At 36.1% G+C, this 15171-nt stretch overlaps 1 protein-coding gene across 2 annotated transcripts in view; it reads left to right on the top strand.

The window, feature by feature from the left end:
• LRP12 (low density lipoprotein receptor-related protein 12) overlaps positions 1-14612 on the top strand; it is a 92618-nt gene extending 78006 nt beyond the window's left edge. For both annotated transcript variants that reach the window (XM_011970542.1, XM_011970541.1), the window contains 4 exons: positions 4306-4508; positions 5740-6844; positions 8620-8752; positions 12298-14612. In XM_011970542.1, coding sequence (XP_011825932.1) covers positions 4306-4508; positions 5740-6844; positions 8620-8752; positions 12298-13164 — 2308 coding nt within the window. In that variant the 3' untranslated portion in view covers positions 13165-14612. The remainder of the gene's footprint in view (positions 1-4305; positions 4509-5739; positions 6845-8619; positions 8753-12297) is intronic.
• Positions 14613-15171: the final 559 nt, after the last annotated feature.

Below are 15171 nucleotides of genomic sequence, written 5' to 3'. Positions count from 1 at the left end.
TGCTTTTACTGGTTATAGTAGAATTCTTAGTCAATGCAACAGTGCAATAGATAGAAATAGGTGATATTAAAAAAATGGCAAGGAAGAGAAAACTTTTATTTGCTAATTATATGTTTGTTTTAAGCAGTTTAAAGCAAACTTAAAGATCACAGATAGGAAAATATGTCTTTAAATTGTATGAAAGTACTGTGTACAGAGCTTTGTAGTAATAAAATTTACTATCAACATAACATCAATTTTCCAAGAAAATTTAAATGATCAAAAGTTTAAGAAACACTGATTAAACCAAAAAACATTAAGAAATTGAAACTCTCTCCCTGACTCAATATATTCTAAATAGGCACACAGCACAAATACATCAACAGTGCTTTTATTACAGAAATTATTATGAAGCATTTAAAAAACCAAAAAGTACTTTTACTTATTCATTTAAAAATCCTAAATGAATTAGCAAACTAAATCAAATAGGGTATACATGAACAGATACTTATTATTTCTTATTCTAGGCAATGTTTCTGCTTTCATGAATCTTTTTTTTTTTTTTTTTTTTTTGAGAGATAGTGTCTCACTTTGTCACCCAGGCTGGAGTGCAGTGGTGCCATCTCGGCTCACTGCAACCTCTGCCTCCCGGGTTCAAGTAATTCTCCTGCCTCAGCCTCCTGAGTAGCTGGGATTACAGGTGTGTAAAAACTAAAACTCTGAAATACTTAAAAAATAGTTGAACATCTTTGGGATCTTTGGAAACACCAAGGAATCTTAGAGAGGACACTAAATGCACTAAACATAAAGCAAAAATAAAAAATTAGACTTCATCAAGACTAAAATTAAAAACCACGCTCAATTAATTTTTGAATTTTAGTAGAGATGGGGTTTCACCATGTTGGCCAGGTTGGTCTCAAACTTCTGACCTCAGGTGATCCACCCACCTCGGCCTCCCAGAGTGCTGGGATTACAGGCATGAGCCACCTCTCCCAGCCTTTGCCTTCATGAATCTTAAATGTTTAGTGGACTAAAAGTTTATTAAGGGATTCCCTAGTTTGAATGGGACTAGGCCTCCCATAAACAAGGGCTATAAAGTTTGGATAAAATATTTTAAAACCAACTATTTGAAGGATCTGGAGAGTAATAAGAAACTGGCAAAAACTGGAGAGTATTCCACCCCTGAAAGAAGGAACCACTCTTCGTGAGATAGGCTTGTTTCCTACCAGTTCTCTGAAGATTCTTGCCAGTCCGTGCAACGTGGAGTGACTGGAACTCAAGCACATCACCATGGTCTTGTTAGCTTGAGGTGTCAGGATGCAGTTGAGGCTGCAACAGTAACTGGAAATTAATTAATAAGGTAACTCCTGGAAAGGAGAGAACCACAAACTGGAAAGTAACTGCATTTAAATTATTCTCAGATCCTTAGCTGACCCATGAATTGTGTGTGCATAAAGAAGACTCCGAGGAACCCGCTGGAAAGTAATAGCGGGAAGGCTGAAAAGACTATATGATTTCAGCTGCTGTGCGCCACAGCAGAGGCAGCATGTGGAGTTTGAATCCTGTCCATCACAGGCGAGACCCAGTATAGGGCTTCATAAATAAATGCCTTGAGATTTTTAATGAAACTCTGTGTGTCATACTTTACAAGTAAAGACAGTGTCCTTAAACTAAGAATTCTCCCTGAGACTAAGGGCAGAGCAGAAAGAAACTCACTTTAAACAAAGTATTAAAAAACCCAACCTCCTCAAGTTCATGGTCATCAGACTAATTTAACTGTGTGATAGAACAAAAATTAGTATCTTCTATGTTCTAGATAAATGTAAGAAAAAAAAAATCTCATTTTCTACTTGAAAACACACAAAAATTAATTTATATAAATCTCAGCTATAAATGTAAAAACTAAAACTCTGAAATACTTAAAAAGTAGTTGAACATCGTTGAGATATTTGGAAACACCAAGATATCTTAGGACACTAAACGCACTAAACATAAAGCAAAAATAATAAATTAGACTTCATCAAGACTAAAATTTTAAACTTCTGCTCATTAAAAGGTTCCATTAAGAAAATGAAAAGACAAAACCATAGACTGGAAGGAAATATTAGCAATACACATATCTAACAAAGGACTTGAATCCTTTTTTTTTTTTTTTTGAGACAGAGTTTTGTTCTGTCACCCAGGCTGGGGTGCAGTGGTGTGATCTGAGCTCACTACAACCTCCGCCTCCCAGGTTCAAGCAATTCTCCTGCCTCAGCCTCCCGAGTAGCTGGGATTACAAGCCTGCACCACCACACTCAGCTAATTTTTGTATTTTCAGTAGAGAAAGAGTTTCACCATGTTGTTTGGCCAGGCTGGTCTCGAACTCCTGACCTCAAGTGATCTGCCCACCTCAGCCTCCCACAGTGCTGGGATTACAGGCATGAGCTACCTTGCCTGGCCAAGAATATAAAAGGGATTTTTATAACTTTTTTGTTTTAATGGGCAAAAGACATGAACAGATTCTTACACAGAAGATATAAAAATGGCCAACAATCACATGAAAAGATGTTCGGCAAATTTGTCTTCAGGGAAGTGTGCATAAAACCACAATAAAAGATACCACCCCTCAGTGAGACTAAAATGAAAAAGACTGACCACATTGACTGCTGGAGAGAAAGAATGTGGATGTAGGTGGATATGACATGTCTTACATAATAGACATGCCCCCAAGTAACTCATGTTTATAATATGTAGAGTTCTTAAATAAGAAATATGAATGAATAAAGGAGGTAATTTGAAAAACAAGGCAATTTGGAGTAAAAGAAATAGAAATAACCAGTAAATTGGAAAGGCATTTCAATCTCAGTAAATAAAGACATGCAAAATAGAAGTGATAAATCTCTTTTGTCTACCTAATTGGCAAAACATGTTAAAAAATAGAATATGTCATTTTGCTAAATGTGTGGGATATACGGTACAGACTTGGTAGAATTGTAAGTTCATATAAACATGTTTTGCCAGGATCTGTCAGATTTAAAGAGGAATTATTCTTCTGACCTAGCAATACTAGTTCTAGAACAGTTTGTCCTAGAGAATTTATTGTTCTTGTGTGTAAGAGAGATATGTACATGTATAAGGTGGTTTTGTTTTGTTTTGAGACAGTCTCGCTCTGTCGCCCAGGCTGGCGTGCAGTGGCGCGATCTCAGCTCACTGCAACCTCTGCCTCCCTGGTTCAAGAGATTCTCCTGCATCAACCTCCTGAGTAGCCAGCACTACAGGCACACACCACCATGCCTGGCTAATTTTTGTATTTTTAGTAGACATGGGGTTTCACCATGGCCAGGCTGGTCTCAAACTCCTGACTTCGTGATCCGCCCACCTCAGCCTCCCAAAGTTCTAGGTTTACAGGTGTGAGCCACCGTGCCTGGTCAGTAGTTTTTAAAGTATAGTTCATAATAGTGCAAACCTGGAAACAATCAAATTGTCTATCAGCTTTTGTTAGTTATTCAGAATATTTGAAGAAGAAACATTCTGATATAATAATCCTTGGGTAATTAACTTTACTATCACTTAGTTATAAGGCAAAGGCAAGAAGATAAAGTCAGATCTTTACTTTTTGGTGAGACATGTTCAGATACTGTAAAACTATATTTTGATTTCTCTTTTTTTCATAAGCAATGACTAATTTTCTATGTGCTTTTATTTATTTGATGCTTTTGACCTATACTTATGCCCACATTTTATTAACTACAAGATAGTATTTGGCTATAAAGTGATTTATGTAAAAAAGTATTCCCAAACTCAGGGACTTTTCACCAAGAACATTTTTCATGTGTTCCTTTTTCAGTCTTTTACCTTGCTCAGATTTGTGCTAATTACTCTCCTAAGAATGTCAGCTGCAAACTTTTTATTAAGCAAGTATTAATCTAAGAGAAGGCTGAGTTTCTCTGTGTTTACTTCAGTTCATCAGATTGGGGAGAGGTGATTCTGGTTGGAACACAGAACAATTCAGGATGTTCTGAGTTAGAAATGGTCTTTCCCAACCATACACACAGAGAAGAAAAAGAAAAGGTGCCACCTGTCACCTGTTTTTTTAACATTATTTTGAAACTGGCATTACTTGTGAAGAAGTATTTTTCTACAATCTGGAGAAGAAATACATATATGAGGAACATAGAATTAGTATTATTATTTGCTAATGATATGGTTGTATGCCTGGAAGACCCAGGAGAATCGGTCAATATATGGAAGCTTATAATAATATCCTCAGTTACATTGTAATATGATTTTTTTTTCCAAAATTGCCTTTTTAATAGACATTTCTGATTTTTTTTTTTTCCCCAGTTTTCAGGATTTTGATATTCAAGGATCCAGAAGGTGCAGTTTGGACTGGCTGACAATAGAAACATACAAGAATATTGAAAGTTACAGAGCTTGTGGTTCCACAATTCCACCTCCGTATATCTCCTCACAAGACCACATCTGGATTAGGTTTCATTCGGATGACAGCGTCTCTAGAAAGGGTTTCAGACTGGCATATTTTTCAGGTGTGTTTTTAAATAAGAAAGATTGAACTGAATTTTATGGCATTAACTGCTCTGTCACTTTGGAGCTAATCTTCTAAATAATGTTCATTTAATTAGGAGTAGGCCCTCGAGGCAGCTGAGATTGAGGATTAGAAGCTAAAGTCAGATGCCCTAAGGCTGGGTCTCCAAAAAGTGTTTTGTATAATTCTAACAAAATGATTAACTTCATATACTAAGGTTAATTTTCTTTTTAAACATCTTAAATACATTTATTCTAAGAATAGCCTTTTATCTCTCAAGTGCTTACTCATATCCAGAAAGTTAGTTCAGAATGTATTTTTGTGGTAATTATTGTTTTTATACCCCCAAAGAAAAGACCTAACAGATTTCACCTTCATAGTTTATAGTCTCAGAAAAAAAGACATCTTTTCTTAAAATGTGTCTAAAAAGCATGACCAGATCATACAAATGTGAATAATTCAGAATTAGTCCTCTCTTTTAGATCAAAATGCAAAGATCTTCATGGAATAACAATAAGCATTTAACAAGTTGAATTGTTGAGTAAGTGTGCCAGTACTAATTTGTCATTAGAACCCAATCTGTTAAATCATTCTGTTTATAAAGACACGTACACACGTATGTTGATTGCAGCACTGTTCACAATAGCAAAGACATGGAGTCAACCCAAATGCCCATCAGTGATAGACTGAATAAAGAAAATGTTGGTACCTATACACCATGGAATAGTATGCAGCCATAAAAAGGAACGAGATCATGTCCTTTGCAGGAAGCTGGATGGATGGATGAAACTGGAAGCCATTATCCTCAGCAAACTAACGCAGGAACAGAAAACCAAACACTGCATGTTTTCACTTATAAGTGGGACCTGAACAATGAGAACACATGGACACAGGCCCCACATTTATTGTGGCCTTTTGGGGAGGGCGGGATGGGAGGGAGAGCATTAGGGAAAAGAGCTAAATGCATACTGGGCTTAATACCCAGGTGATGGGTGCAGCACACCACCATGGCACATGTTTACCCATGTAACAAACCTGCACATCCTGCACATGTACCCTGGAACTTTAAAAAAATATATATATATAAAAACCCAACCTGTTTTTTAAAACTCTTAGCACTTGGGCTTTATGAACATTTATTATAAAAATATTGCTCTTGCTGTTTTATGTCTTTTAAAGATTATAATTTTTCTCCTTCTCTTTCCATCTCCTTTCTACTCACATCTTCACAGGGAAATCTGAGGAACCAAACTGTGCTTGTGATCAGTTTCGTTGTGGTAATGGAAAGTGTATACCAGAAGCCTGGAAATGTAATAACATGGATGAATGTGGAGATAGCTCTGATGAAGAGATCTGTGCCAAAGAAGCTAATCCTCCAACTGCCACTGCTTTTCAACCCTGTGCTTACAACCAGTTCCAGTGTTTATCCCGTTTTACCAAAGTTTACACTTGCCTCCCCGAATCTTTAAAATGTGATGGGAACATTGACTGCCTTGACCTAGGAGATGAGATAGACTGTGATGTGCCAACGTGTGGGCAGTGGCTAAAATATTTTTATGGTACTTTTAATTCTCCGAATTACCCAGACTTTTATCCTCCTGGAAGCAATTGCACCTGGTTAATCGACACTGGTGATCACCGTAAAGTCATTTTACGCTTTACGGACTTTAAACTTGATGGAACTGGTTATGGTGATTATGTCAAAATATATGATGGATTAGAGGAGAATCCACACAAGCTTTTGCGTGTGTTGACAGCTTTTGATTCTCATGCACCTCTTACAGTTGTTTCTTCTTCTGGACAGATAAGGGTACATTTTTGTGCTGATAAAGTGAATGCTGCGAGGGGATTTAATGCTACTTACCAAGTAGATGGGTTCTGTTTGCCATGGGAAATACCCTGTGGAGGTAACTGGGGGTGTTACACTGAGCAGCAGCGTTGTGATGGGTATTGGCATTGCCCAAATGGAAGGGATGAAATCAATTGTACCATGTGCCAGAAGGAAGAATTTCCGTGTTCCCGAAACGGTGTCTGTTATCCTCGTTCTGATCGCTGCAACTACCAGAATCATTGCCCAAATGGCTCAGATGAAAAAAACTGCTTTTTTTGCCAACCAGGAAATTTCCATTGTAAAAACAATCGTTGCGTGTTTGAAAGTTGGGTGTGTGATTCTCAAGATGACTGTGGTGATGGCAGCGATGAAGAGAATTGCCCAGTAATCGTGCCTACAAGAGTCATCACTGCTGCCGTCATAGGGAGCCTCATCTGTGGCCTGTTACTCGTCATTGCATTGGGATGTACTTGTAAGCTTTATTCTCTGAGAATGTTTGAAAGAAGGTCAGTATCAAGACAGAACTATAAGGTTATGCTCTCCACAATAAAAGCAGGCCCAAATATTTGAAATGAGTACTTTGAGGATTAGCAATGTATTTTTGTTTTATATTAGTTTAGAAATGGATAAAGATTGTTGATGATGTATAAAATTAGTGTGAAAAGCCCAGGACTCAAAAGGCCAAACACATTACAAACTAAATATTTAGAGTTATGAGAAAAAGCAATCTATTTACCAGCTCCTGTTTTCAGATTAATCCGTTTTATAGGAATATTGTAAGCTGAAGCTCTCAGTTTTAGTGTTTTAACCTGTATTTTTCTAAATACTAATTCAAAAATTCCAGATATGTGATAGCCTACTATGTTCAAAGCATACAGGTAAATAGAAAAATGAATAAGGCATAATATCACAAGCAGTTTACAGTTAGGAGGAAGGAATTGGGGCATGGAGTAAGATGACAAAAGTGTAATGCTGTAAAGAGCTGTAAAACAAAATGGTATAAAGTCAAAAATACCTAATCTAATAAGGGAGAGAGGTGGAAAGGCTTTAATTGGAGAGGTGCCACTTGAAATGTATAAGTAGAATATAGATAGGGGAAAAGGTGTTAAAGCAATAACCTGGGAAAATATATAGAAGTAGGAATGTCCAGCATTGCTCAAAAAGTAAGCACATGGTTCAGTTTATCTGGAGCCCAGGATGCGTATGAAGGGCTAATAGGAGGTACGATTGGAACACAAGACTATTGTCCTGTTGTAGAGTTAAGTGACAACAGCACTTCAGAGTTCTCAGTTTAGTAAGAAATGGTTAACTGTTAAAGGGTGACCTTCAGAGTGAGTAGTTTTCAGTATGATCCAGGGTAAATGGGACCTGAGAGAAGTTAATGGCAGAGATGTCCCTGTGGAGACAATGACCTTCAGTCCCAGGAGAATTACAAATAATAGATTTAACAAAGAACTTTTGACATAACAGATGGCTAATAGATGGCACACAGATGCACAGTATTGTAATAACCATTACTGCATCTTTTCTTTTTTTTCCTTTTTTTTTTTTTTGTTTGTTTGTTTTGAGACAGAGTCTTGCTCTGTCACCCAGGCTGGAGTGCAGTGGTGCAATCTCAGCTCACTGCACTCCGTCTCCCAGGTTCAAGCGATTCTCCTGCCTCAGCCTCCCAAGTAGCTGGGATTACAAGTGCCTGCCACCACACCTGCCTAATCTTTTGTATTTTTAGTAGAGACGGGGTTTCACTCTGTTGACCAGGCTGGTCCCGAACTCCTGACTTCGTGGTCCGCCTGCCTTGGCCTCCCAAAGTACTGGGATTACAGGCATGAGCCACCGCACCTGGCCTCTGCATCTTTTCTTTGGGCAAGTGTAAATGGCAAGAAAACTTTTTACCACATTGCAACAAAAGAGCACAATGAAGAGTCAGAGATCCCAGCTGGGCGGGGTGGCTTCAACATATATTCAGTAAATACAATGTTCTTAGGAGTTGTAAAATCTCGTATTATTTCTCCCTTTACCTTTTACAGGGATTTTCATTCATTAAAACTCAGTGATCCAGGCTTTTACTAGCTTAAAGCCCCATGAAGACAGACTGCTTGCTTCAGCTTTGTATTCCTAGTGTAGGGATAACACATATATTCAGTAAATGTTTGTCAAATGACTAAGCTTTAAAATGATCAAATATGCCAAGATTCAGATTGTTTTAATTACTGATAATGGAAATTTGTTCTTTTTCTTAGCTCCCCCTTTTAATCTTTTTTCTTTCCATCTACTCTCAAAGATCATTTGAAACACAGTTGTCAAGAGTGGAAGCAGAATTGTTAAGAAGAGAAGCTCCTCCCTCTTATGGACAATTGATTGCTCAGGGTTTAATTCCACCAGTTGAAGATTTTCCTGTTTGTTCACCTAATCAGGTATATTGCAATGTGTAGTTTCTATTACATTTCCTCTTAAAATGAAATCTGTGCCTGTATATATGATAAAGCAAAGATCCTTGACTGTCAGAATTTTTGCAATCAAGGATTTAAATGTATGGAAGATTTGAAGTCATAGTTTTCATTACATTTTAACACTACAAACTACAAAAGTTTATTTTTCATTCCACTGATGTGGTTGTGCTAGTCTGAAGCATTTTACTGTTTAGGATAATTTAGTGCATTATAATTCAAAAGTATTGAGCTTGGCAAATTATTTTTTACCTGACCTGAACATCTACAGGATTTAAGAATGAACACTAAAATTAATATGCTAGTAATATAACGTGCTAGATTAACTAGTTATAAGTAAAAGTAATTGAAATGAAGTTAACATTTCTACCTGAGGAAAAACATCTTCAAGCCTGATTTTACAGTGTTTAACAATTTATAGCATTTTGTTTATATAGTAATTCATTATATGTTTCTGAATTCTTTAAATTTCTCAGCAATTAAAAACATTTTCTTCTCATGCTTAAAAATGTGCCAGCGTTCATTTTAGGCATAAGGATTTATACATTTAAATTGCAAATTCATTCAGAAACATTTATAAAAATTGTTGTTTCCAGTATTAGAGTTAAAACTGGTAAACAGTGTTTACCTAGTAATATAATTATTTTCAAAATAGAATACCATTTCCTTTTTGGTAAATGGGATTTCTGATTACAGTCTATCACCTTATTAGAGTCTTTTAGGAAATCTTTGGTGAGAATTTGTAGTTTCAAGACATTTCTCCATATGTAATTGCCTAAGTAAATCATTCAGAAGTTCCACTGGTTGGAATTTTGTGTGCAAAGTAGGAAAAACCTAAGTTGTGGCTTCTTTATATCAGCCCTGCTATGGGGAAAGTTTTTTTTTTTTTAAGATAAGAATCAGATCATGGTTAATTTTACACATCTACTTCATTCTCTACCACCCACCACCCCTAAACCCCATAAAGTCAGAGGGAACATAGTTCACAGAATATGTCCTCATTCCTGACACCAATTGCAAATTCAAGGAGTTCCCCAAATCCCCTTCAGGTTTGGTGATTTACTAGGAAGACTCAGAAAACTCACTGAAAGCAACTTACTTGTGGTTACAGTTTATTACAGGGAGAGGATACAAACATACAGATTAACCAAGGGAAAAGATGCACAAGACAAAGTTCAGAAGGGTACCAAACATGGACCTTCCAGTTGTCCTTTCCCCATAGAGACAGGAGGGCATTACTCTGTCAACACAGATGTGTGACAGTATGCATGGAGTGTTACCAACCAGGAAAGCTCACCCAGGCCTCAGTGTCTGGAGTTTGTACTAGTGCACTAGCACAAAGGCAAGATTAATTGCACATGTGGCCAATCCCAGTTTCTAGCCTTATCCAGAGATTGATTGACCCAAAGCGCTCACCCTACATCACACTGATGGTGTGGTTCAGAGCTTCCACTCTAAATCAGTTTTACTATCTGGCTGGTCCAAGGTCCCCAGGCAAAGACACTGCTTTCAGACAAGACAGTCGAAGGGCTTGGAGACCCAGAAGCCAAGGACAAAGGCTTTGGGTGAGGTTAAATTCTTTATTACCTCACACTACCCCAGTTTCTCAGGTTATATTTACCCTTGTGGGAGAATTCTACTTCAACATTTTAAAATAAAGTATGTTTTTGGGTGGTAAGTTAGATTTTATTCATTTAATGAAATTAAACTCTCAAGTTTGAAGCTTTTGGTAACAAATTATCAAATTTTTATAGCAGTTTTTGGAAAAAATAAGTAATGATGTAATTCACCATCTCACTCAAAGTAGAAATGTTTTTTGAGGAATGCTTTCTCCTTCATAAACTGAAGAAGTATATGAAATTATTCCTAGAACATTCATGAGATCCCCTCATAAAATGTTAGATTGCCAGTCCTAATTAAACTGACTTTTAACTAAGTAGAGAGTTTCACCTCACTATGACAAACCAAATGTTAAAGTCAACATTAAAGTATGTTGAAGGCATTGTTGATCTTGATGGCTAATAGCAGCACAACAGAGAAGGATAACAGAAGAGCCTTTTGTTCACTGCTGGATATAATAGCATAGTGCTCAACATGAAGCCTTAAAACTTGCACGCTCACTGTTGAGGAGCAGATCTGTGGAGAAGTTCATTAGAAATGTGAACCACTTTTTCTTTCTTTTTTTTTTTTTAATTTGTAGTTAGGTACTTCTTAATTGGTAAAAAATCTTACTCATCTGTATAGCAAATCCATGTGTGCCGATATCCAAATTTCTTATTGACAGTCTGTGCCTTACTAAAGTTAGACTATGAAATGTTCCTATGATAGTAGCTTCTTAACTTATCATAAATTATGTTCATGGCACTATGGAAAGGCCTATATGGAAAGCATAAATAAATGCAATACCAGCCACAAAGAGATACAGAACATAAGAGGACATCTTCCTTATTTTCTACCTTCTTTCTTCTGTGAGGGGAAAGGGAAGAGGTGTGAGTTTTGGCAGGAGATAGTATCATCATCTGAAGGAGAGTATATCAACTTGAGATTGTTTCCTGGAAATAAAATTTTTAAATACTAAATGCCAGATTGGTGAAAGCTATTTCAAGTTTGAATACTTCTTTTTATAACCACTAGATGGAGCTTAAAGACTATCTTATATAATGCTATATGGTTTTAAAAATAAACTAAACTTGTTCATCTAGAAAAAAGAAGAGATTTTTTATTCAGTTGGGCAACCTTTCATATACACTAATTACAGCTAACTAGCTTTCAGAGAATAATGATATGATAATTTATGCTTAATACTAAACTATAGAAAATAACACTTTAAAGATTGAGAAGGAATCTAAATGTCTAGATACCATTGAGTAGTGATATAAACAAGTTAACTTCTTTTGTTTCTTGTCTTCTATGCTGTATTACAAATATAATTCCTTTATTTGTGACAATATAATTAAATCCTCAGTATCCATTCACCAAATCCTTAAGAAGCAACTCTGTGAAATGCAATTTTCACATGTTTTGGGAAAGTTCAGCCTTGTAAATTAAATCTAATGTGTTCTTTTTTAAAAAAAAAAAAGATAAAAGATAAAAAGCCTGGTTTTCACAAACTCATTTTGGTCACTTTGTCAATTATGGTGGAGATTCTCCTATGTCCCTACTTACAGAAGTATCAATTTTATTTTCTAGCTTTGGTACACTTTTCACATTGGATTATGGTGTGAGATTTTGAAACAACTGTTACAGTTGACACTAAATATCATTTTTAAGTTGCATATATAAAATGGAATAGCAAGAAAATTTTAAACACAGCAATGATTCAAGTTATATAAGTAGATTAGATTCTGTAGTAGGATGAACCCACCTAGGTAAGAGAATTTAATTTTTCCTCCTTAGACCCAAGCAACAATGAGTAACAGAAGTTTTAACCACAACACATTCTTAAGAGAAGGGTATTTGTTATCTTAGGACCTTGTTGTTAAGTATCTTAAGACCTTTTCTTATTTTTGTAGGCTTCTGTTTTGGAAAATCTGAGGCTAGCGGTACGATCTCAGCTTGGATTTACTTCAGTCAGGCTTCCTATGGCAGGCAGATCAAGCAACATTTGGAACCGTATTTTTAATTTTGCAAGATCACGTCATTCTGGGTCATTGGCTTTGGTCTCAGCAGATGGAGATGAGGTTGTCCCTAGTCAGAGTACCAGTAGAGAACCTGAGAGAAATCATACTCACAGAAGTTTGTTTTCCGTGGAGTCTGATGATACAGACACAGAAAATGAGAGAAGAGATACGGCAGGAGCATCTGGTGGGGTTGCAGCTCCTTTGCCTCAAAAAGTCCCTCCCACAACGGCAGTAGAGGCGACAGTAGGAGCGTGTGCAAGTTCCTCAACTCAGAGTACCCGAGGTGGTCATGCAGATAATGGAAGGGATGTGACAAGTGTGGAACCCCCAAGTGTGAGTCCAGCACGTCACCAGCTTACAAGTGCACTCAGTCGTATGACTCAGGGGCTACGTTGGGTACGTTTTACATTAGGACGATCAAGTTCCGTAAGTCAGAACCAGAGTCCTTTGAGACAACTTGATAATGGGGTAAGTGGAAGAGAAGATGATGATGATGTTGAAATGCTAATTCCAGTTTCTGATGGATCTTCAGACTTTGATGTGAATGACTGCTCCAGACCTCTTCTTGATCTTGCCTCAGATCAAGGACAAGGGCTTAGACAACCATATAGTGCAACAAACCCTGGAGTAAGGCCAAGTAATCGAGATGGCCCCTGTGAGCGCTGTGGTATTGTCCACACTGCCCAGATACCAGACACTTGCTTGGAAGTAACACTGAAAAACGAAACGAGTGATGATGAGGCTTTGTTACTTTGTTAGGTACGAATCACATAAGGGAGATTGTATACAAGTTGGAGCAATATCCATTTATTATTTTGTAACTTTACAGTTAAACTAGTTTTAGTTTAAAAAGAAAAAATGCAGGGTGATTTCTTACTATTATATGTTAGCCTGCATGGTTAAATTCGACAACTTGTAACTCTATGAACTTAGAGTTTACTATTTTAGCAGCTAAAAATGCATTACATATTCATATTGTTCAATAATGTCCTTTCGTTTGTTTCTGATTGTTTTCATCCTGATACTGTAGTTCACTGTAGAAATGTGACTGCTGAAACTCATTTGATTGTCATTTTTATCTATCCTATGTTAAATGGTTTGTTTGTACAAAATAATACCTTATTTTAATTGAAACGTTTATGCTTTTGTCAACACATCTTGTAACTTAATATACTAGATGTTAAGGTTGTTAATGTACAAAAAAAACACCCTTATACTCACCTGCGTTTTCGTTTGTTTAACATTTGTCCATTATCGGATTTCATTATCATATGAACTTGTCAAAGGGAAACAAACTTTGTCTAAAAATTTTTCTCTTATGTTTAACATACAACGATGTGAAATTTAGGCAGAGTTAGATAAATTACTGGCAAAAACAAAACTCTTTTATAAAGATTTTCTAATGTTGACTTTAATACTCTAACATGGTACAAACCAAATGTTAAAATCCCAAGTCATTTCTTTTTTCATCTGTATTTAGCAACAGAATTAAGTGGATGAAGATATTCTACTATGCATTAAATCTTGAACTTTATAAAACATGTACAAAAATTGTACAAGATAAGTTCCAACTGGTAATGTCTTTCCCTAATACAGGGTTGCGCTTGTATTGGACCCTAGGGATTTGCACTAAAATTATATCAAGGTCTCAGATGAGCTTAGTGCACAAGCACTATCACTTTAAATACTATTATTTGCTACCACAGCGACTATATATTTCCATAGCTTTTGGCTGGGGGCGGGGGGCATTTTTATTACAACTTGAAATTGCTTTGCTGGTTTCATATTTATTTGTTGTATTTAAGAAATACATTGTTGTAAGAGTGATTTTTTTTCAATATATTTTATTCCTGGGGGGGATCATGCTACACTCTCAAAGAAAAGAAAATTGAGAAATCATTCAGATCATCCCCCCTTTCTAAGTAGTGTGAATTGTAAAACCCGACATTTTTTTTTATTGTCAGTTGCTGTTTATTTATTCTTTAGCTGTCTGTTTTAGTAGTTTAATGATTGAGTATGAAAAATGTATTTGTGTGTGATTATTGCTATTTATTAAATTTTAAATACTTTGCTGAATGTCATTTTAAAGCATGTTTGAAGTCTTGTGTATTTGTCTGTGTTATGCTGTCAGGAAGAACTGACTAAGATGTTTTAATATGTATCAAAAATTAAAATGTTTTTTTTATTGCCTTGAGGTACTTTTTAAATCAAAGTTGTTCTTTATTGAATTGTGGTGCATATACAAATTCAGGCCATAAAATATGCAATATATCTAGAATAAAAATGATTAGAAGGAGATCATTCCTTAACTGTTTTATAGTAAAGTAGCAGCTTTTACCAGTACTCGAGGGTAAAATTTTCTAAGGACTTGAATATTACTTTGCTTGAGACTGCCCTTCAGTTGATGTATCTCACAAGATGAGAGAGTTTAATCGATTAACTGCGTTTTAGTTGACGTATCTCACAAGATGCAGTAACACAGTCAGTTCTCTTTTTAAATTGTTTTCACATACATTTTAGACCCCATAGTATATTCTACTGGCAGAATTCGGGTTACCAAATAATCTTTTACATCCTAGTACTATACTATCAAGTATAGGGGTTTTGGTTTTGTTTTCTAGCATATGTTTTAATTTATTATTTTAATTAACTAATACATCTTCCTGGTTCAAATAGTAAAATGTAAATTCCTCTTCTATCCCAACACCCATCTTTCAGTTCCCTTGAAAGAGACACATACCAGTACCAGATCCTTGTATATCTCCC

This window comes from Mandrillus leucophaeus, unplaced genomic scaffold (assembly GCF_000951045.1).
Source record: "Mandrillus leucophaeus isolate KB7577 unplaced genomic scaffold, Mleu.le_1.0 Scaffold950, whole genome shotgun sequence".
In the NCBI taxonomy this organism is placed as follows: Eukaryota; Metazoa; Chordata; class Mammalia; order Primates; family Cercopithecidae; genus Mandrillus; species Mandrillus leucophaeus.
Note: the sequence above shows the minus strand (reverse complement) of the source record. Positions and strands in the feature narration are given on the sequence as shown.